Source organism: Emys orbicularis, chromosome 1 (genome assembly GCF_028017835.1).
Source record: "Emys orbicularis isolate rEmyOrb1 chromosome 1, rEmyOrb1.hap1, whole genome shotgun sequence".
In the NCBI taxonomy this organism is placed as follows: Eukaryota; Metazoa; Chordata; order Testudines; family Emydidae; genus Emys; species Emys orbicularis.
In genome coordinates this window covers 323,716,556-323,740,955 of record NC_088683.1, presented here as the reverse complement: position 1 = coordinate 323,740,955, position 24,400 = coordinate 323,716,556, and the positions used below count along the sequence as shown (strand labels likewise).

Genomic DNA, 24,400 nt, shown 5'->3' with positions numbered 1-24,400 from the left:
CAGGAATGTCAAAAGGAGTCCACTAATTTTGACTGCCCAATTTGAGAAACCTACTACTGGATTTTTCAGAGTACTTCCATTATATAGCACTTCATGTTCAAAGCACGCTTCCCACTGACTTCAGTTACAGCTGAGAGTGCTCAGCATTTCTGCAAATCAGACACCAGGGTCCCAAGTCAGAAAATGGAAACACACATTTAGTGACCACCTTTGAGAAGTTTGGGTTAAATAACTTAACTACATTATATGGGAACTCTGTGGTAGAGGTAGTGATAGAAACCTATCCTCCATAGCAGCATTCAGTCTCCTTTACCATGAGACCATTCTTTCTTTTCCTGCAGTCTGCTGCCTCATTCATGACACATGTTTCATCTTTTGCAGCAACTGAAATGGTTACTACAGACAGCAGTCTCCTTCACTACACAGCCCTGATTCATCCCTACAGCTGGCCCATCCTGTACACTGAATGGGGCAGGGGTCTTGTGGAAAAACTAATATGTGATCCTGTAATTAAAGACCCTATTGTAATGCATGCACCCTAGAGGGGCACATTAAGATTGTACAGGCAATCTAAATTCTTCTTTGAGTTCTTGCACACGTCCATTCCATGTAGGTATGCACATGCCAGCGCACTGAAGCCAGAGAACTTTTTCCCATAGCCGTATCCATTGAAGCAGTGCATGTGCCCTCTGCACACTTGTACTTGTCAAGGCTATGAAGGGTCAGAACAGCCCTGACACCCCTTCTCCCACTCCAGTTCCGTCTCATATCCTATGGTCGGTAGTCAGCGTGTGTGAGCTTCTCACCTTCTTTTTTCATTCTCTCTTTAGGAAAATTTTTCTAGAGGGTTTTTTTATTGTAAATAGTTACTTTAGTATAGTTGTTTTAGCTTTAGTTAATGGTACTAATTTGCAAAAGATGACTTGATTTTTATCTGCTTGTTCTTTGAGCTTTTCTGTATGGGGCCGTGCCTAAATCCCTGTGGGTTAAGTGCTGTTGTGGCTGTAACTAATCTGTCAGTCAGAGAGCCTAACTCCTTCTGTTTAAGGTGTGTGGGAGAAGAACATGAGACATAACCCCTCTACAGAGAGGGCACTTAAGATCAGGACTGAGAAGTTGAGGGAAGTTCAGTGTTGAGATATCCTGGTGGAAGCAGCTTTGTGCTCAGTTTTGGAACCCAGGTGCTCCGTATGCAGGAATTTGGACTGTACTCCATCTTGGAACATTCTGCCAGGCTTGGTGGCATCCCTGTGCTGAAGCGGTTCAGAGAGATGACCCTCTTCTCTGTCTCAGTATCATGTAAACAGCAGCAGAAGTCTAGCACTTTGACCTCTTCCAGCCAGAAAAACAACTCTTTTCATCTTTGAGAGAAGTCCCCAACAGACTTTCACAAGAAGACCACTACCAAGGTTAGAGCTAAGCCAGGTCCCACTAGGAACTCACCCATATCACATTCTGGCGACGTAGAGTTGTCAACTCTGGCACCTCATGTGGTACCATCCAAGGTAGGCCTTGGATTTATTGTACACCTGCAATACCTCCATAGATACATAAAGAGTTTTGTATAGTTACCCTAGCATTTATTGTTCCTAGACCCAAAAGAAGAGTTCACTGCTCTCAGCTTAAAGAATTCCTTCTTCCCTGTGGCTGTTCACCAGAGCCACAGGAGCTTCTTAAAACTCATAGCAGATGTTATTAGCTTATGGTTCTCCCCTTGAGTCTGCACAAAGTGCATGGCAGTGGTTGTAGCATATCTCAAGAAGGTAGAGGTCCAGGTGTACCCATATCTGGATGAATGGTTGTTTTGAGATCTGTCCAGACAGCAAATAGTGGCCATTGAGAAGATCCGGTCCCTTTTTCAGTCACTGGATCTGTTGATCAACAAGGACAAATCAGTTCTCCCTCTCCTGAGAATCAAATTCATAGGACCAGTTCTCCACTCAACCACAGCAATCACATATTTACCTCAAGCTAGAATTTCAGGTGATATGGGACCTATACAAAGACTTCAGGCATATATTTGTACAACAGTGAGGAATTGCCATGTGACCTAAAAGTTTCAGGCAGCTTGTTCTTACAAGAATCAGTATCCAGACTTCACCTCAGTCATGTGGAGAGTTTGTCTATCTACCATCCTTATCATCATCTGCTGGGCATGCTGACTCAAATATCCAAGTGTTTTGTCATCGCTGGACTGGTGGATGGACTCTGCCAATGTATGCAACAGTGTTTCTTTTGCCCCACTCTGCCCTCTGTGACCATGGTCCTGGATGATTTTCAGACTCAAGTTCTCTCCCTCACATGAATGTTTGAGAGCTTCGAGCTATCCACCTGGCTGATGAAGTGTTTCTTCCCCATATCAAAGGTGGTTCTGCTCAGGTGCTCCTGGACAATACAGCTGTGATGTTCCATCTAAACAAGCCTGGACGTGCCAGATATGACCCTGTTTGCCAAGAGGCAATAAACCTTTGGTCTTTCTGAATCAGGAATGAGATTACTCTCAAAGCATCTCACTTTCCTGGGTCTCCGAACTGTCTAGTGGACTGTCTCAGCAGATCAGTCAGCAATGATCACGAATAGTTTCTCAGACTGAACATGGCAAAGTCCATTTTTCAGATTTGCAGAATGCCAGGAATAAACCTATTCGCCATCTGACGGAACAGGACGAATCCCCAGTTCTGTTCAAGGGCAGGTCCCAGCCTGGGATGTGTGCCAGATGTGTTTCTACTATCCTGGAAGGGGAAACTTCATTACTCTTTTTCTCCTATCCCTATGGCATCAAGAGTTTTGAGCAGGCTAAGAGAGGATGTCACCACCAGTCTTGCCCGGCTACCATAGGTTTTTGGGCCTCTTGAGCCTTTCTATTCAAAATTCCATACCTCTCTCTCAGGCTTGGACATAGTTTCACAGAACCATGGTCAGATGCTGCATCCCAACCTTCTCAGCCTATATCTGACTGCTTGGATGTTCAGTGGGTAGCTCCCCAGGAAGTGGTGTGTTAAATTTGGAGTGCAAAATGATCTTTTTAAATAGCAGAAAACCCCCTCCACCTGATATACTTACCTCAAGAAACAGAAGAGGTTCTCTGTTTGGTCCCAGCAGAATGATACCTCTCTTTCACAGGCTCCTATTCATATTATTCTGGATTACCTGCTTCACCTAAAGGAAAAAGGATTCTGTCAATTAGCTGACAGAGGAACCTTCAGGTATCTCCATGTTCTCTCCTCCTGTAGAGGGAAGATCTGTTTTTCCAATCTATGACTGTTAGGTTCTTGAAAGGTTCGGACAGTCTCTTCCCAAGTATTAGGGACCCAGCAATATGATGGGATCTGAATTTGGTTTTTTCAGTTTTAATGGAGCCCCTCTTGAAACTATAGCTGCGTCCTCATTTTCTCCTGTCTCTCTAGCATTCCTGGTGGCTGTTACTTTGGCCAGGAGGGTAGTAAAACTTCAGGCTTTGGTGGCTGACCATCCTTTATATGGTGTTTTATAAAGAGAAAGTGAGTTTGTATCCACACCGCAAAATTTTCACTTAACTGGTGTTGGAACTTCATCTAAATCAGACTATATGCTCACCAATATTTTTTTTCCAAACCTCTTCTCCTCCTCCCAGCCCCCCCCCAAAAAGGGGGGAAATCCATACTTTGGAGGGCATAAGCCTTTTCTTGGGACAAGGACAAAAGAGTGTAGAATTTCTCTTCAATTATTTGTCTCCTTTTCTGACAGGATGAAGGGACAGCCTGTCACTTTGAAGAGGATTTCTTCCTTCATCTCCTCCTGTATTTGTGCTACAATATTGCTAAGGTTCCCCTATCTCAGTGAGTTCTAGCCCATTCTACAAGAGCACAAGCATTGGCTGCTTTCTTGGCTCGCGTTCCCATCAGTGAGATTTGCAGGGCTGCGACTTGGTCATGTGTTTAGACCTTCACCACTCATTATGCTCTCTCCAAGGCCTCAAGAAATGACGTTAGATTTGGGAGAATGGTGTTGCAGGCCTTGTTTAGGTAGACTCCGACACTCTTCTCTCATGTGGAACTGTTTGTGAGCCATCTAAAATGGAATGGACGTGTGCAAGAATTCAAAGAAAAAATGGTTACATAACTGTTTGGTAAATGTGCAACGTCTCGAAGAACATGTCCATTTCACGACTCCCGCTCCTTCCCCTCTACATTGGAGTCCCAGGAAATACTGGCTTCTGGTGTGAAGGAAATGAGGGGCATCGGTGCTACTCTGCTCCTTTGTACTCAAAGCCAGCAGCATGCCTGCGCAGAGGGTGTATGTGCTGCCCGGATGGGTACGGTATGGGGAAAAAGTTTTCCTGCTTTGGTGCACTGGTGTGCGCACACACCTAAAATGAAATGGACACGTGCAACACATCTCAAAGAACCAGAGTTACCAAACAGGTATGTCTGTTTTTTCTTTCACTTCCTAACTTTTGAGGGCTTGACTTTGCAATCTTAATGTTATTTTAATGTAGTGTGTGTGTATAATATTTAAAAATGTATTGTGGGCATGAAGAAGGAAGGCAGGAGAGAACTGGTTAATAAGGATAAAGGAAGCCAAAGTAGAGGAGGGGCATGCTTCTGTGATGAAGGGGTAGTTGACTGGCTGAGTGCTTGCAGAACTGATTTTAATACTGCTGAGATTTAATTTAATTGTGTATATATTGTACCTTAGGGCACAGAGAGCCTTGGATAGGCATCTTTATTAATTTAAATCTAGATAAATAGATTAAAAAATAAATTAAGGATAGAGAGGAAGGGAGGGTAGAATGGTAAATACCAAAGAAAGCAGTGAGGGTGAGGCTAGTAGAAAGATCCTGTGAGGGAAGAGGGAGGAGAGGATTGGGATAAACAGCCAAATTAGTAGAGGGGAAAGAATGTCACAGTGAAAATCTGAGGAATGGGAGTCCAAAGACCTCACCAGTAGCCAGAGGCTGCAAGAGTGTGCTGTGGCTGCTGTTGCCAGCTTTTCCTCATTCTTCTCCCTCTACAGATTGACTGCTTGCCCTTTCATCAGCACCTGACTCTGTGCCTTCTTTCACACTGCCTTCCCTTTAGATGAGATGTAAGTAGGGGCAGAGCTGTGCTGTTCCTTGACAGCGAAGAAACAGTAAAAGTGTACTGATTTTCTGAATGATACTTACATTCCGCTTTTGTAATTTAATTGCTATATATTCAGATAACCACAGTGACTATTCTGAAAAACTTTCTTCAGTGTGTAAGTCTTAGATTAACGTTGACGATTTTTAAAAAATTTAAATCTGTACTTATCTAAATGAGTGTCCTGACATTCAAAAATGAGAGCCCAGTAGCTTCCATTGGAGGTAGTGCTCAGAGCAAGTTGGAAGATAGTAAGAACACCATTGGCTGGTCTATGCTACTGCTCTCATCAGCAGTATAACATCAACATAAGGAATTTTTCAGAAAAAGCTCAGTGTAGACAAGACCCTGGATGTTGCATGTGATGATGACTCTTGCTCTGACAACGGTTTTCCTTTTAGATTTGAACAGAGGCAACTTACTCATATCACTTAAGCAAAAAGAACAGACGTCAGTTTTGGGGCTGACTTTGAACTAGTTCTTTATGACACATCAGGACCATAGCAACAGAATATTGAGTATTGAAATAGCCAGCAATGGATTAGGGATATGTATGGAACTGAGTGACCTCCATGTGGCATTGGAGAAGGGATTTTGTTTTTTGTTTGACTTTGGTTTCGACAGAGTTGTCTTTCTGCGTGAGCTTCTTTGTGGTGAGGATCATGAGATGTATAGGAGTCTGAAGCTGTTGTATGTGTATACAGTGCTGCAAATCCAAACCTCTCCCAGGCTAACTGCCTAAATCTAGTTTGACAAGAATTGTTCAGTTATTCAATATTTTCTCTTATGCTCCCCTGTTTGTAGAGTCTCAGCATGTGTTAGTTAGGGTAAGTTTTCTGTAAGTGAGTTTTCTGATAAAAGGAACCAAAGGGAGTGACCAAGTAGCTCAACTCTTAATCCAGAAACAGTTTAGTCTTTAATAAAAACCACGTGCATGTCCATGCACAATACCAAGTCCAAGCAATCGTGCATATGGCTGTAGTACAGATCTCTTGAATGGGCATTGATCTCAGATTATCAGTTGTCCAGAGTGTTTAAACCAAGGCTACTAAATCATGGACTTAAATCACTTGTAAAAAGACCAGGCTCATTGATAGGTGTGAGCAACAAAGCATAGCTTTTTCAGGCAGTGAAATTCTGATTTGTCATTTTTATGCTTTAGTAAATACAAGTGATTCTTACCTTTATAGTTTTGCAGAGTTTAAGGCCAGAAGAGACTATTAGATCACTTACTTAATTACTTAAACACTTCCAAAAGCTCTGCTACAGAAGAGAAGATGTTGCTACTTCATGGGCATTGATACTTCAGTCTTTCTTTCCACAATCATTTTTAGGGCTGGAGATAAGCCATTCTCAAGTACATTTTTGCTCAGATACACTGTTCCCTGACTGAAATAATAGAAGTTATTACCCTGCCACTTAGATGCACTTTTATTAAGTAGTAAATTTGATTTGTAAAAAGTAGCCACTCCTTCAGTAATAGAGGTTAACATTTAAATTTTATAAATTAATTTTGCTCCATTGTCATCCTTGTTTTACCTCCTATCTTGTTTCACCTTGGGTTTTTGTCTGCAAATCTGCTTTTTGCCTTTGTTTGCCTCTTCCTCAACTCCACCATGGTTGAATACTCATCTATGCTCTCTCTTTTCTGCTGGGACTGAGAACAGAGTGACATTCTAGCCAGTCCCAGAAAATGGGTCACTGGGCAACTACCCAGTACCTTAGCAGCCTAATCCAGGCTGTAGTTAAGTAGTAACTCTGTGTAAAAGTGTTTTGGGATATAGTTTGTGTGAAAGAGAATATAAAACAGTTATTGACTTGTGAGTCAAGAAAGTAGGAAAGCTAATCTTCCCTGTTACACTAGTGAACAAAAAACAGGCAGTGGATGAATATAACTTGTTGAAGCAAATTTGTTAGGCCTGGTGAATTACAAAGGCCTGGTCAGTTCTTCCAAACGTCACAAACTGAATATATTGAAACTTGGAATCAAATATTTTGCCTGCTTAATACAGGTCTGTCTCATCTTACTCGGGGGTTCCGTTCCGCGGTTAGCGCGTAAAGCGAAAACCGCGTATAGCCAAAATCCCATTGAGTTCAATGGCGGGCGAAATCGCCCGCACCACAGGTATAGTATTAAAATTGTTGTGGGTTTTTTTTTTTGGTTTTGTTTGTTTTTGCCGACCGCGTAAAGTTGAAATCACGCATGTTAAATGCACGTAAGATGCGACAGACCTGTACTATGTAATAAAATAGGCTCTGGTGCATGCACTATGTTTATAACCCACTAACTGCCACCCTAGCTGCTCCCCTCCCTTCTGTTCCCCCCCCTATAACTAGAGGGATGTTAACAGACCACTTTACCTTGAATGGTCCCTTGAAATATATGTTAACAATTTATGTTAAATAATCTGTTCCACCTTGTATTTAGCTGTGATACTCTGGCTATGTCTACACTACAAATTACTTTGGTATAATCTGCGTTCAGGGTTGTGAATAATTCATACTCCCCGAGCGACATAAGTTATAATGACCTAAGCGCCAGGGTGGACAGAGCTCTGTCAGTGGGAGAGCTTCTGCCGAAATAGCTATCACCTCTCGCAGAGGCAGGAGTTAAGCCAATGGGAGAGCTCTCTTCTGTCATCTTAGAGTGTATTCACCAGAAGTGTTACAATGGCACAGCTGCATCAGTGCCCTTGTAGCAGAGACTTGGCCTCTGATCCCTTTCCCAGTCCTGAAGAAGAGCTCTGTGTAAGCTCAAAAGCTTTTGTCTCTCACCAACAGAAGTTGGTCCAATAAAAGATATTGCCTCACCCGCCTTGTCTCTCTGATATCCTGGGACCAGCTTGGGTACAACACCACTGCACAGTGAATCCTACTCTGACACTTTCAAAGAGATGAATTGCATAATGCATCAACATCTTGAACTGCCTCTTTTGTGGGAGGAGGATCAATTTATTTCCATGACGAGCTTAGTAAGTAATGGTTCTTGAGATAGGCAGTCAAAATTTTAAAATGTAAATTAAAAAAAATTTAAAAACTTGTTTTTTTTTGTTTTTTTTTTAAATTAAACTTTTATCCACCCCAGCAAGTGCTGTGGGATGTAGATTTGACTGAATGTGACTTTATTATGACCTTGATGTTTGAGGCCTTTTAAGACAGTAATTCTAGGAAATGCAGCTAGATACACATAACTAAATGGCTATCTTCTGGCACAGATTGACCAAATTAATTGGTATAAAATGAAAAAGTAAAATGGACTTTCTAAGGACCTTAGTCTGTTTCAGATACTAGCTTGAGGATCTCTTTTACACTGAGCTTATGTTTGGATAAGTAGGAAGGCATGGGGAAAGATAACTGGTTAAACTGGAACTTGGACATTACTTAAAAAGTGGTGAGGGGAAGTCTTGCCTTGTGTCTACCAGCAGAACTTATCGCCAGACTGAGAGAAATGGGATCATCATTGCCAAGATCACATTTCTTTACTCGTTTGGAGATCAGTGCCAATTTGCTTTTCCCCCCAAATTTCTGCTCTAGTGTTCCATGATGCAAGAAAAATAGTAGTTTCAGCGAAGATTTTATTTTTATTTCCTTTAATATGATGGGATTCTTGACATCTGTGTCATCTAACTTGTTCTGGCTTTTTTCATGATTCCTTTGCCTGCTTGTTCACACAGAGGGTACAGATGATATCTAGCATTCCATTAATGAGTTTCAGCAAAGCCAGGGTGCACCTCATATGGCTTACACAGGTGAACGCTTAATCAGTCAGCCCTGAGGCATACCACTGGCCCAATTCCATTAGGAGAGACAAATCTAAAGGAGGTTTGAGCATTCGCCTGCTAAACCCAGGGTTGTGAGTTCAATCCTTGAGGGAGCCATTTAGGGATCTGGGGCAAAAATCTGTCCGGGGATGGGTCCTCCTTTGAGCCGGGGGTTGGACTAGATGACCTCTTGAGGTCCCTTCCAACCCTGATATTCTATGAGATGCCAGAGTGGCGATTGATCCAGAAATTCAGCCGTCAGTGGTGCTCATCTGTTGTGCACTTCAAGAAGGAAGTCAATATCGTTTTGTTACTTACCAGAAGACTGGTATGGCTGTTGTGTTCAGTTCATACCCAATTCCAAGAACTAAGATGCTGAAACTAACCAGTTGAACTAGGTGGTAGAAAAGGATTGGTCAAGCCAAGGCATGGTACCAGGTACTACATTACATAGACTGTCAAACAAAAATCTGACTCTTTCTACAGCATTTGGCTTTTGCATTCTGTATCATTGGATCTTATAAATCCCATTGCTACACCTAAAGTAATTTATGGTGGAAGGAATTGTACTTTAGACACTAGAATTATATACACTAGCTAAGTCAGAATTAGAAGGATCATCTAATACAGGAAAAGGAGATATTTCTCAGCTTGCTAAAAGCAATTTTGAGTGAAGCTGAAAAGTGTTAAGTAAGAATGTCTGAAGTGTTACATTACTGGTCAGATTTTCTCTATCTGTGTCCTTGTAATGTTGTTGCTTTTGAGGTGGAGGTAAAAGGACAGGTGTCATGTTATGTTTTCTGTATTTAGGAAATAAGTCAACTTAGTCCAAAGCCTGCAAAGTGTGCCTGATACTGTGGTGATAAATACATTTTATCAATTCATTACGGACATTAGTCTATGGTAAGCAGTTGGCTGTCACTGACTAATAACCCTTTATTGTGAGTTGGACTTCAGCTCTTCAGCAATACGATGTACCCACAGAATCAAAACCATTGCCAGCAGCTTGTTTAATCAAAGGTCTTGAAAGAGGTGGTGACACTGGTAGACCAGATGCCAGCTCATCCCAAGGTCTCCATGCCACAATTGAATTCTGGCAAATACTTAACTGAAATCAGCCTGGTTCACCTGTGTATTAGTATTAGGTAATATTAATAATAGGTATTAGAATAAGAATGTGTTCAGAGGTTAGACTGTGTTTGAATGCTTGTGAGTTGCTGCGTGCATTAATCTCAGGCCTTGTCTACACTTGCAAGTTAGAGTGCATTAAATCAGCCCCGGGGTCCATAACTCCTGAGGTGTCCACACTGGCAAGGCACTTAGAGCGCCTGGACTCTGCAGCTGGAGCGTTCCCGGTAATCCACCTCCACGAGAAGCATAGAGCTTCTGCGCCCGGGCTGGAACGCTGAGGTGTCAGTGTAGATGACGTGTTGCATTACTGCACTGTGATTGGCCTCCAGAAATGTCCCATAATCCCCTGAAGTCAAGTGGCCACTCTGGCCTTTGTTTGAACTTGACTGCAGGCATGAGGATATCCCCTTTCAAAGCTCGTTTCTGACAGCACACATTCTTACCTGCTCTAGGACACAAAGCAAACCATTACGGTGGAATGCTCCTGCTGCAGAGGGGTGTGTGTGTGTGTGAGAGAGAGAGGCGGGAGGGTGGGGGCTGATGTCAGGTTCCCCCTTTTCCCCCTGCTGCTGTCTGAACTTACAAGATAGCATGCTGACACACTCTCTGCCCCCCAAAATACAGTCTCTCTCCCCCCCCACAAGTTTCAGAGTAGCAGCCGTGTTAGTCTGTATCCGCAAAAAGAACAGGAGTATTTGTGGCACCTTAGAGACTAACAAATTTATTAGAGCATAGGCTTTCGTGGGCTACAGCCCACTTCTTCGGATGCATCCGAAGAAGTGGGCTGTAGCCCACGAAAGCGTATGCTCTAATAAATTTGTTAGTCTCCCCCCACATACACACAACACACTTCCTGTCACACTCCCCAGCCCCTCATGTGAAAAGCAGCTGGCAATCTAGTAGGATGCCCATGGAACAATGGGATTGGGAAACCTGCATCATGTGATGCTGTGCCTGCCCCATTAAGCATTGCAAACCCTTTCCAAAGCATGCTGCAGCCACTTGCACACTGGGATAGCTACCACAATGCACTGCTCTCTCTGGCGTTGCAAGAGCTGCTAATGTGGACATGCTCCACAGTCACAAGGAGCACAGTGTGAACACATAGCAGCGCTTTCCCTGCTACTGTCTGAGGGCTGGTTTAACTCCCGGCGCGCTACATCTGCAAGTGTAGATGTAGCCTCGCTTATAACGTCTGTATCCCATATTGTAAAGTAATATTTAAGTAGGTGTATTGTAAGCCTCTTTCACTGTGTAAATCACCAGACAGGAGAGAGACTTTAACTACTGCAAAATGCTGGTCTCCAGCAGAAGGTGTTATGTCCTGTCTGACAAAGAAGGTCCATTGACACAAGATGGACTAGAGTAGACCATTAAAGAGGACAAAAGACTGTTGTTTACTCTTCTCTCTCCTCCCTCCACTCCCCAATAAAGATGAGTCTTGCAAGTGAATTCCTCCATCAGCTGAATCTGCAGCTCAAAGGAGAAGGGGGGAAGGGAATAAAAGCTCCTAACAAAGAAGAACTGTATCTCATTTGCTGCTTGGACTATGGGGGCAAGGTTTCTAGGCACAAACAAGGGATCCCCAGCTGCTTAGCCTGGGTTAGCCCTAAAGGACAGCTAGAGCTTGCTTATTATAGGAGCTTCTATTACCTTTTGAAACTTAAGACTGTAACTTGTTTGTGTATATATGTTTTAACCTTGTAAATGATTCTCTTGCTTTCTCTTCCTATTTAATAAATCTTTAGATAGTTGATTATGGGATTGACTACAAGCCTCGTCTTTGGTGCGAAATCTAAAGTGCAATTAACCTGGTGTGAGTGTTTGGTCTGTTGGGATGGGGAATAACCTGAATATTGCTGTTTCATTATGTAAGGGGACCGTATATGACAAAGGCAGGCTTATCTGTGTGGCAAGATGGAGAGGGGACTGGATGTGACTCCATGTTAAGGCTGTTATAGTGCCGGAGGAGTTTACACTTGATATTTGGTTGGTGAAATCTAAGTATAGAAGTCACAACCAATTTGGGGTTTGTGCCTGTTCACTGAGGTGGGTACTCATACACTTGAACCACTGCAGGACAGCTTGACAGAGGTTAGGTGGGTATGTGTGTGGAGATTCATAGGGATGGAGTGGGGGAAGGGGTAGTAACATAATAGGTCCCATGACAACAGAATGTTTGATGCTGTAGCATCCCAACAGAATGCAGTAGGTGGAATTGAGTGAGATTAGCATGGCAACTGACTGAGCTCATTGAGAGGGTTACATCTAAAGTTGCTATCTGGTAACGTGCCTAAATGGTTTTACTAAGTACTCTATAATTTAGTGTTTATTTTGTCCATTCTTTTTATGGCATCATACGCATACGTTAGTTTTAAAAACTTGTCTTACAGTAGAACTTCAGAGTTGCGAGCACCAGAGTTACAAACTGACCAGTCAGCCACACACCTCATTTGGAACTGGAAGTACGCAATCAGGCAGCAGCAGAGTAACTGCCCCCCCCCCCCCCCCAAAAGCAGATACCGTATAGCAGGGGTAGGCAACCTATGGCACACGTGCTGAAGGTGGCACGTGAGCTGATTTTCAGTGGCACTCACACTGCCCGGGTCCTGGCCACTGGTCTGGGGGGGCTCTGCATTTTAATTTAATTTTAAATGAAACTTCTTAAACATTTTAAAAACCTTATTTACTTTACATACAACAATAGTTTAATTATATATTATAGACTTATAGAAAGAGACCTAAAAAGTTAAAATGTATGAGTGGTACGCGAAACCTTAAATTAGAGTGAATAAATGAAGACTCGGTACACCACTTCTGAAAGGTTGCTGACCCCTGCCGTATAGTATCGTGTTAAACATAAACTACTAAAAAAATTAAGGGAAAGCATTTTTCTTCCTAGTAAAGTTTCAAAGCTGTATTAAATCAATGTTCAGTTGTAAACTTTTGAAAGAACAACCATAACATTTTGTTCAGTTACGAACATTTCAGTTACCAACAACCTCCATTCCTGAGGTGTTTGTAACTCTGAGGTCCTTACTGTACTTATTTTACAAAACCTGTTTCCATTCTTCTTTAATATAATGGAAGCATTTGTATGTTTTTGGTGAAGTGAGTATTAAAGTTCTGCAGGGACTTCTAATGTCAGTTGTTTTATGGAAAGTGGTGAGAATCTTTTCACATTGCAGATGTATTTCTAACAACAGTGCAGGGAGGAGGCAGCTCTCAAACTGCCATTTGTCTTCTTCCCTTTGTTTTAGGCCCTACTCTGAAAATATTGACCTATGTGGCCAAAGAGCTGAATTGGGGTGAAGTTCTTGCTTAGCAAGATTCCTGCCCTTACTGCATACCAGCGGGGCTCAGCCTGACAATGGTTGAAAGAGTTGAAGAGAACCATTGCTGGCCTTTCAACATGTTGCTCAGCTACAGGAATCATATAGTTTTCCTGAAAACCTCACTATGCTTGATAATTATCTGGGTTCCATCATTCAAAAGATGCCACCAAATGCTATACTGATTTGACAGTTCTCCACAGGGGAAGAGTCTCGTATGGTGATAGTGGCATAGAATGTGGAGAGGAGGAGTTGTCCTGGGAGTGCAGCATTAAGGAATCTTCAAGTAATAAAAGCTACAGCCTTCTCTTAACATTTTGAGAAACTATAGGAAAAAGGAGAAGAACCTTAGGTGCAATAGGGCTTCCTAATCTATAAGTAGTTGATGTAGATAATGCTGTTTTTAATATACAATTGTTTTGTGCTGTGTGGTTTTCATTAGAATTGTTTTCTCTCATTTGCTCAACGTTTTTTGTTCACTACCAATCAGAATCTGTGTAGAGCAATTTATTAGATTGGAAATAAGCACATATCCTCTTTTTACCCTGAGACAATTGCCATCAGGATGTTAATCTTCTAATTTGTATTAATAAAGTCTTAATATTAGCTCAGATGTCTTCAGCCTTAATAGCTTTATTTTATTCATGAAATTTTGTTTTTCACTTTTTGCAGAGGATGACAAATAGCAGCAGTTCCCCTAGCCTTCTCAATGACAGTGCCAAGCAGTATGCAGGCCATGGTAAGAACTTTTAAAGAAATATGTTTAAAGGTATGTTCAAAAGCTAACCCTATGGAAAAAAATAGTTTCAAGGGAGTTAGTCCTCCCTTTAATCTGATTTCAAGGTGATAGAACTTTATTTGTGTTGTGCAATTTTTTTTTTATTACTGTATATTCCAAACCAAATTACTAGTGAAGTTTCTAACTCTGTTTGCCTTTCATTTTAAAGGGAAAAACTTATAAATTTGTCCTACTGCTCAGTTATATCAAGAAAAATACTTATTTGGATGTCTACTATAAAGCCCTGATAGTTAGCTTTAGAAACTGTTTATATAGCATCAATTCAGTAATCCTTTTTGAATGCCTCTTACTAAAAAAAAAGTTGTTTTGAAAAAGTGAAATGGAATTACATATGTAATTTTTTTAATTTTTAAATTTTGGATATGTGCATACACATATTCACACATTTTTGTCTGTTTTATTTACAAACTGAACTAAGTTTATCACCTCATGTTTTTCACTTTTTTCCCCCGCAGTCAAAGTATAACAGGCTATTTGATATGAAATTCCTGGTAACAGAGGACAGGAACGTGGCACTAACAGAATCTAATCAATTTTGGATCTTGAGTTCTGTGGCATATGCCAAATAACTTGGAGCATGGAATTTAAAATTTCTACACAGCATATTTTAAGTAATACCTTGCCCCTTTCCCACTTTCCTGTTTCATATTACTTGGGAACATCCCTTCCATCCATACAAAAAATGGCTATATTTTGTAGGCCTATCTTTGTGTTATGAAGCTGCTAATGCATTTTCTACTTAAAAATCATTATTGATTATGTCAATGTCTGGAAGATCCCAAGTTGTTTGAAATGCTGTCAGTTAAGGAAAATAATTTTTCTTTTAACTTAAGCAATTTTAATGTTTAACTCCCCTGAGGCCAGGTCTACACTAACCCCCCCACTTCGGACTAAGGTACGCAAATTCAGCTACGTTAATAACGTAGCTGAATTCGAAGTACCTTAGTCCGAAGTTACCGCGGTCCAGACGCGGCAGGAAGGCTCCCCCGTCGATGCTGCGTACTCCGCTCGCCGAGCTGGAGTACCAGCGTCGAAGGCGAGCACTTCCGGGATCGATCCGGGGCACTTCCAGGATCGATTTATCGCGTCTTAACCAGACGCGATAAATCGAACTCAGAAAACCGATTGCTTACATCCGGACCCGGATGTAAGTGAAGACGTACCCTAAGAGTCACAATAGTCTTTTTAGTTACTACTTAGAATATAACAACACTTTAGATTTCTTCAGATGATCTGCTTAGTCATATCTCCATATTAAACGTCTTTAAGAATTGGCTCGCACTTCCATTTGGCAAAAACATACATTTAAATATGGCCCTCCTCTGAAAGGGGCTACAAAAGTGGTGTTGTGGAGCTCCGTGTTTGTGTTAGATTCCATAGCAAATTCACTTGTCAGAGGGAATGAACAGAACAGGGAATCAAGTGACTCATTCCCCGCTTCTGGCAAACAGAGGCTAGGGACACCATCCCTGCCCATCCTGGCTAATAGCCACTGAAGGACCTAACCTCCATGAATTTATCTAGTTCTTTTTTGAACCCTGTTATAGTCTTGGCCTTAACAACATCCTCTGGCAAGGAGTTCCATAGGTTGACTCTGCATTGTGTGAAGAAATATTTCCTTTTGTTTGTTTTAAACCTGCTGCCTATTAATTTCACTCGGTGACCCCTACTTCTTGTGGTATGAGAAGGAGTAACACTACCTTATTTACTTTCTCCACACCAGTCATGATTTTATAGACCACAAACACATCCCCTGTTAGTCCTCTCTTTTCCAAGCTGAAAAGTCCCAGTTTTATTAATCTCTCCTCATATGGAAATCGTTCCATACCCCTAATCATTTTTGTTGCCCTTTTCTGAGACTTTTCCAATTCCAGTATGAGGGGTTTTTTTTTTTTTGAGATGGGACGACCATATCTGTGTGCAGTATTCAAGATGTGAGGGTACCATGGACTTATCCTGCAAATGCAACCTGAGATTTGAAAGTCAGGTGGCTGTTTCCTCCTTTTACTTCATTTCTAGTAATAATTATTTTACAGAACAGGTTTTGTCCTGAGTTATACGTCTACGCTCCCATTGAAAACAATTAATTGTTCAAGACAATGGAGTTTTGCTGGTGTAAATGAGATTATATTTTATCTGTAAAATATCCACTATTGGTGGCAATACATGAGGAGGGAAAAACAGACTGACTTTTGGTTTTCTAGACTGGCTGTGTAAACTGAACAGACTTGATAAGAAATTATTGAGAGAGAAATTTGCCGTTCCCTTTTTGAGGCACACTTCAGAATAGAACTGCATTTTGAAGGCATACTGACCATGGTCAAAGAGATTCGGGTTTACAGAAAAGATTTTTAAACATTAGTGTGTTAGCAGATGTCATCCATCAGGCAATTAGAAGACATCCATATTTTTAATCTATGCTTAATCTGGAGTTTCCTTTTTAAATGGTGACTGTAGTGATTGAGTTCCAGATTATGATACTTATGACCTGGAGGTGAAGTGTAAGGACAGGGAGAAATAATAATTTACTTGTAAAATCTTCATCTTGACTGCCTCTGGGTCCTGATTAAATTTCTAAATAAAAAGTTGGCAAAACAGATAACATTCATAACGTTTGTAGAATTAAGTGGTATGGAGTACAGCACATAATTATTTAAACTGGCAATGGGTAACTTTTTTAATTCTGCTAAGAAGTGCCATTTAATTGTGTACCCATGCACAATCTAATGAACTGCTATGCTTTTAGTAGTTCTGACTTTAAAATTAGCTTTAATTCTGGATGAATAAGAAACCTTTTTTTGCCTTTTTCCAGTTGCATTTAAAATTATTTGAAGGGTTTTTTTTTAAATAGTTTGTGCTGATAATATATAGTAGTAATGATGTTTCTAACATTCTTTTACAGACCCACTGACTTCACCGGCTTCATCCTTGTTTAATGACTTTGCTGCCCTCAGTTTATCTCAAAGGAGAAAGGTAGGCAACACCTAAACTCTAGAAGGTGGCATATCTGTAACTGACAAAAGAGGAATGGAGGGTAGAAGAGAGATTGTTTTAAATGGGTATGGCTCTTTTGGTGTCACTTTTGTTTTATATTTCATTACATAAAGAAGTTAGATGATATCTTTAAGATGTGCTATTGCAGCCCAGCTTAGATTGCTGCTAATATGAAATATTCCAGACACATATTTCAGACTGCATTTATAAGATACTTTGAACATGAGTGTCAAGGACCTGCCCCTTGAACTTTAAAATAAACTGTTTTTATGATGCTGAGAACAGAGGCTTGCAGGTGTTCATCTTGGGCCTTCACTGCCTCAGCGTTCTGTGATAAGATCTTCAAATGGAGGGTGGGTCCTGAACCTCGTGGTTCTTGCAGAATTCATTAGTTTGAAAAAATTTAAACATCTACAAAATCAGGAAACAGTTTATTTCTGTAAACCAGGGTTACACCAGAGCTCCATCTATTCTATGTGATCCGCAGCTGTTTGTTAGAAAGGCAACCCAACTTGTCCCAAATAGTAGTCAAAATTTACTTTCACTGACCAATTTCACATCTTTTTCTTAATATCAAGCCACCTACATGAGCATTAATTTCCCCCAAATGAGTGGTACACTGTCTTGCAAGCACGCTACTTCAGCATGCTTGTGCTTTCTCCTGTAGCTCTAACCATGTACTGGAAGTTGTGGGTTCTTTGCATAGTTCCTGCAGGTAAGGATTGAAATGAAAACTACCATAATTGGCCCACCAGATAAGTGTTCCTTGAAATAAAATGTTGTTACAGATTGTCTATTTCCTAATATTGGATATAGTTTGGCATATGAATTGTCCTATTCTTTAATGCCAGCTGTCATGCACCAACAACTTGCTTTAAATGCTGCATATAATCTTACTCTTTTCACTACTTGCTGAAAGTGGTGAGAATGAAAATATACACACAACAATAAAAATTAAATATGTAGAAGGAGTGTATCATTATGTATAGGTATACTATAAGGCCAACTGGCTACAGTGCTATATGTTGTTTAATTGACCTACCTATAATTTAATCTCCTTTTTCCAGGCTGGTAATGTAATGTTTCAAATACAAAGTAAAACTTGAAATTGGTATAAGTTCCTAGCTTGTTCCTGTTTTTCCATGAACAATCAAAGCTCTAAACCCATAGTCACAAAAATGGTGTCTTTGACAGAAAGAGTGGCTTATGCAAATTGATTCATAATTCACTTTTACAACTAGTTTAGCACTTCTGTTAATTGGAATACAAAATGGAAACCTCTGAAATGTTACTAATTGATTATACATTGTAGCTGCTACTTTTTAATGCCGATTCATGCAGAAGAAAGTTATCCTCTGACTTCAGACTGCAGAGAATACAAATGCAGATGGCTATGGATTTGTTTTCTAAATACTGTTAATATTCTGTAATACATATTTTCATATTATTGGGGTTTGTGTAGCATACAGTTCATGTCAACAGGTCACTTGTAAGGTGAATTGCAGAGCTTTTGACAGTTTGAAATACATTGATTTGGGATATTAAATGGTTTGTGTAGACCTTAAGTTCATATGCACTTACAATTTAAACACAGCTATTTGAAAAACATCTGTTTACTTGCCAAGAACCCAAGTTTAGGGTTTTGTTTTGTCCTGAAAGAGCTTGAAAATAGTTGTCTAAAACCAGCATTTCCTGCATTATAACTGACTTGGAAGACCCTGAATAGGGTCTTGGTAAGTGAGTAAAGGAGAAATTGCTCTTCCAATATTTTGTTTAAAAGTTAGCAATTTGGAATCTTAAAATACTCAACTATTTATAAAAGCTTTGCAGCTTACCTCTCCAAAAGGGGGATGTTTTAATAGTATTGAATTCATAAAGGTTTCTATAAAATATTTATTAAATAGCTGACTTCGACAAGGAAATTCAGAGTTTATTCCATCTGAAAAACATCTTATTGTGCCTAGATATTGCTGATCATATGATCCTATCAGAGTCCTCAGAACAGTGGGTGATCCTATACTACTTATGAGCTGCAATACTTGGTTACAGCAAAGTAAGTTAAGGATGGACTTGGTAACCTTAACTATGAATTTCCTTGCTTTTTGTGTAGGCAGACAGTGTTTGGAAATATAGGTTTGTGTGCTTGGGGCTATTTGAGGTGCTTATAATATTTAGGGGGCTAAAAACATTAAATGTTTTTAAACAGCTGTAATCAGACAGCTATAGATTGGCTTTAAAAAATTAACCCAACTTCTTAATTTTACATTAACATTCTAAAAATTACCTTCAAATGGCCTTTGATAAACACATACTTGGAACTGCAAAATCTTTCCTTTCACCCATCAAGTAATTATTAGAATGCTGCACTACAATTTTAAGTTACAGTAAATCTAAGAATACAAATTTAAGAAATTTTACAGAATACTGAAAATGAAAAAATTCAAATTTGCTGAACACTTCTGTGGGTGCAGTCTGTGGAGGTTCTGACAACCCTAAACCTCTCTGAATGTCATAACCCTAAATGCAATTAGATAGCTACTTGAAAATTTCTTATAGCAAATCCAGTTTTCTCTTACAAACTACAGTACACAAATAACAAATTTGTGGTGCATGATAACAAGAGCCAGGATATTCAATATTAGATTAACACTCTGTCCTTAACTTAATGCTGTTGTACCTCTTTTGTTGTCTTCCAAAAAATGCATAATACCATTTGCTAAGGATGGAGTGTCATCCTGAACTTGGATTCCTTGGAGTTTTACATTTTGTCTCAACATTTAATGTATTGAAATACTTTCTTTTTAGAAAGATTATATTTTAAATTAGCATAAATTATTATTTATCTCAGCCTGGAAAAGCTCTTTGGATTCATTCTGGTTCCTTTGGTAATTTGTTTTGATAGCTCATAAAATATGTATGGTATAATTTATTGTAATCACTGATGCTAGGGGGATGGCACTTTTATAGGTTTAAAGAAAAACACATAGTGACATTTTTGTGTAAACTGGTTCTGAGACTGTTACCACCAATCCAGACTTATGGTTACCACTTATCCTCACCAGTCAGCCTGGAAGGTCAGCAAATACCATTCGTTGCTTTTTTATTTATTTGTTCATACCTTCAAACCCATTGGAACTGAACTGTCCTCAATGGTTCCCAATAATTTTCTTGGTTTTATTTCCATTTTTGAATGGTTCTTTATCTGAGTCAGAACTAGAGAAGATCTCTATGGGTACATCTACATTGTGCTAAAAGATCTGCGACATAGCTGTGGCTGGCCCAGGTCAGCTGACTTGGGTTTGCGGGGCTATAAAATTGCAATGTAGAGACCCTGCAAGGGGGGTGGGTCTCAGAGCCCAGGCTCCAGCCCAAGCTCAAAATGTCTACATTGTGATTTTTAGCCCCAGAGTCCGAGCCCTGCGAGCTCGAATCAGTTGACCCGAGCTCTGAGACTCAGTGCTGTGGGTTTTTTATTGCCATGTAGATATACCCTGCGGTAGTCATAATTGTTGATGTGACGACAACTGTTGGTACAGTGGTTGGAATGAGTGAACCATCCTGTGATTCCGTTTGGCCATGTTTTTGGGATGTTTCTGTGCTGCTTGTACTAATCTCTCTACATATACCACAAGCTGTATAACGAGCTTCTAGTCCTTCAGAATCTCTCTTCATTGGCCCTGGATGACTAGAAGTTAGGAACAAAAGATTTTCTTCAAATTGGACCGAACAGTGGAAGATATTGGAGAAGTTATCTGGATTGAGATTCATCAGAAACAAACTTCTTATTCAAATTTGGTGCATCTTCCAGACTTCGTGCTTAGCTAGTCTTTTACACAGAGTATTTTTTGCATGAAGAGCTGAACTTTGCTTAATCCATTCCAAATTTCCCCTGGAATATTTGTCTCCCAGAACCAGACCTAATTTCCATTTTAGTCCTGCTCATGCCATGTTTCTACAGTTGCTGACAGCAGTAGTGTATTTTTGGCACCTTTTGTTCTTGCTATATTCTATAAAGCCTTCCACTAGTATGTGTACTCTGCCTTGAAACCATTATTGGCTCAGTCTTGCAGGGTGCTGAACACTCTGGCTCTGACCCAGCAAAACACTTAAGCACATGCTTAACTTGAAGCAGTGACTTCAGTTGTATTTAAATGGGACTAATCATGTGGTTAAAGATAATATATGCCTACATCCTCTGCTTTATTGGGGCCAGTACTTTGTAGCATTGAGTCGTTCAGTAGCAAGCACTCATCTGGGAATTCTCTCTTTATCTTTTTTCATCTAAAAAAAATTAAGAAGTGAGTTTACATGACAGAGAACAAAATGTGAAGAGTTTTATTTTTTTAGATGAAAAAAGTTAGAGAATTCCCAGATGGGTGCTTGCTACTGAACGACTCAATGCTACAAAGTGCTGGCCCCAATAAAGCAGAGGATGTAGGCATATAACTGTAGAAATTAGTTGACTAATATGAAATTAAATAGAATTCCATACAAAGTCTATTAAGCACTCAAAAGTGAAGTTTCAACAAGCTCTACTATCTTGTGCATATATATTACAGTAGTCTTTGAGATCACATACTATAAGTAAAGTAGCATTTCTTCTATAATTCAATTTTTTTCATATTTACCCTTAGTTAACTGTCATCATGGATCTGTTCCTTCACTGTATTGTTCCAGTTTTATGCACGTGTTCTTTTTTTTTTAATCCACTTATACTTTTGGCCAACACCACATCCCACGGCAATGAGTTCCAAGGTTAGTTGTGAGTTGTGGGAAAGTGTTTCCTCTTGTTTGTATTAAGCCTGCTGCCTAATAATTGTATCAGGTGACCCTAGGTTTTTATGTTGTGGGAAAGGGTAAATAACACTTTTCTAGTCCCTTTTTCCCTCACCATTCAGGATTTTATGGACCTCTATTACTTCCCCCTAGTCTCTTTTCTGAGCTGAGCAGCTCTAATCTTTGGTCTTTCCTTGTATGGAAGCTGTTCCATACCCTTAGTCATTTTTGTTGCTCTTCCCTGAACCTTTTCCAGTTCCACTGTATCCTTTTTGAGACAGGGCAACCACAACTAGACACAGTGTTGATGCTGTGGGTGCACCACAGATTCATAAGTGGCATTATGATATTTTCTGTATTATTTCTTTATCACTTTCTTGATAATTCATGTCATATTGTTAGCCTTTTTTCTGTTCAACGCGCAGCAGCAGTCAGTTTTCAGAGAATTATCCTTAGTGACTCCAAGATCTTTTTTGGTTGGTAATAGCTAATTTAGAACCCCTCGTATATCTTAACTCAGGTTAAGATAATATTAAGAATATATTCTGTATTACCCAACAAACTATCAAGAATTAATGAAAATGTGTTTCCTCTTTTGCTTGAAAAAATGCAATGAAAAGGACACACTATTACGTATATAGTGTACTGCATTGAAACATCTTCCTTTTGGCTACTACTAAAACAGGCCTTAATCCTTCAATTTACAGTATACAGACATGGGGAACTACATGCTTGTCATGGTTATAGGACTAGCTGCACCTCTGTTCCCATTCTTGTCTGAGTCTCCCGCTCTTCCCCCAGGTTTGAGGGCTCTTGTCCTTCCCTGTCTTGGGATGGAATTTTGCAGTTCTTCCACTCTTAGATTGGGATACCCTTGTATTCAACCACGTATTACCATGCAAAGTTCACGGACCTGTGACCAGTGAGACTGACCAACTTCTTAAAATATTTGGATTTAATTCAGCGGTAGGAACAAAACTTTAGAGATAAAGATTGCAAAACAGCCTACATGCATATTTAGTCTCCTCTAATCTTGTGATTCTCTGCAAGCTAAGTAAGATGTTTTCCTCTTGAGTTACATGCAGGGAGGCCACTCATCTGGTTTTGAACTGAACAGAGACAAAACTGGACATGGTTTTGTCAAGTATCTGACAGGCGGATGCTGTTTTGAAGAGCACACTGTGCAACTCTTCCGGCCTGATCTCTCTCACATGGTGCATGCCAGATCACACTGGTGGGGGCAGGGCAGTGCGCTCCTATGCACCCCGCATGCTGACAGGGGCGGGCCCACTCCATTCCCACAACTACCGGAATGTCCAGTATTCTGAGAATGTGAGAGTGGCCACCCTAGTTACAGGAAAAGAACAGAACCAACTTGCATTCTTGTAGGGGCAAGATGGATGAGGTAATATCTTCTATTGGACCAGCCTCTGTTGGTGAAAGAAACAGGCTTTTGAGCTACGCAGAGCACTTCTTCAGCATTCTTGTAGGAAGTCAACTCCCCTTCCCTCTGTGCCTCTGACCTCAATTATCATGTTGCTCAATGTTCTTTGTTACAGGGATAAGATGTGATGTCTTCCCCAAGTCCGCTAGCAAGGCTGATCCAGAAGGAGAAAAAAGTCACTCTAGGAGAATGTTCCCATCCATGTTCCGTTGTTCAGGCAGTTAAACCCATTCAGCCTTAATGGTTTGCAGTCGCTGGTCTTATGACTGTATCTAACCACATGGGAGTGTGTTGAAACTGTCTACTCCCCTCTGACATTCTAACACACCATCTCAGAAATCCAGTACATAAACCACATTTAGGGGTAGATCAATACTCATTACCAAGCAACCCCACATTTGTGTCATCACTCGTAATTTTCAGGATTGTGGCTACCGAGAAGACTTCAGATCATTACTGGACTAAACTTTTCTTTCAAACATGAAGTTTACATTCTGCAATTATACCATACTGTTGCAATAATAAACTGTTATTAAACAGTTATGTAATTACTTGCTTGTTTTTGTAAAGAAGGTTATTGCACAAATGTGGAAACAAGATTATCCTCCTACAGAAAGAGTTAGAATAAAGTTTTTCTTTACTGTGGAGAAACTGACTTATTCACTACAAGGCGTGTATCAAGACTGCTATGCTATTTGGTCTCCTTTTTACAGTTTTATGGAACTCTGTTATCCAGTTTTCAGTTGTTCAATAGAGTTCCACAGAATTGATATTTTCTAACTAACAGACCTGACTTGATATTTTCTTCATTTTTGTGTAAGTGTGGTGTGTTCTTAAATACTTTTTTTTGTTCAGGTTGAATTTGATTTATGGGTAGGTGGGCACCCTACATTATTTCATGAAGCTAAACTATTTCAAAATTACATTTACTTATAGAAAGTTTCAGAAATTGATGGTGTATAAGTTCATCCGAGTAAAATGCTTATTCCTCTAACTATTTGAAAGAACAAACTTGTAGCTCTCATCTTAACTAGTGATTTTAAAAAACATCTTATTGCTTG

The 24,400-nt window shown here is 40.1% G+C and overlaps 1 protein-coding gene across 2 annotated transcripts in view; it reads left to right on the top strand.

Annotated features, from left to right (window-relative positions):
* PAN3 (poly(A) specific ribonuclease subunit PAN3) overlaps positions 1-24,400 on the top strand; it is a 121,602-nt gene that overhangs the window by 13,323 nt on the left and 83,879 nt on the right. Inside the window, exons 3-4 of one of the 2 annotated variants that reach the window (XM_065420013.1) lie at positions 13,999-14,065; positions 17,028-17,098. In XM_065420013.1, the coding sequence (XP_065276085.1) occupies positions 13,999-14,065; positions 17,028-17,098 (138 nt within the window). Of the gene's footprint in view, positions 1-13,998; positions 14,096-17,027; positions 17,099-24,400 lie in introns of those variants that run through there. The other variant, XM_065420021.1, reaches the window with a different exon arrangement.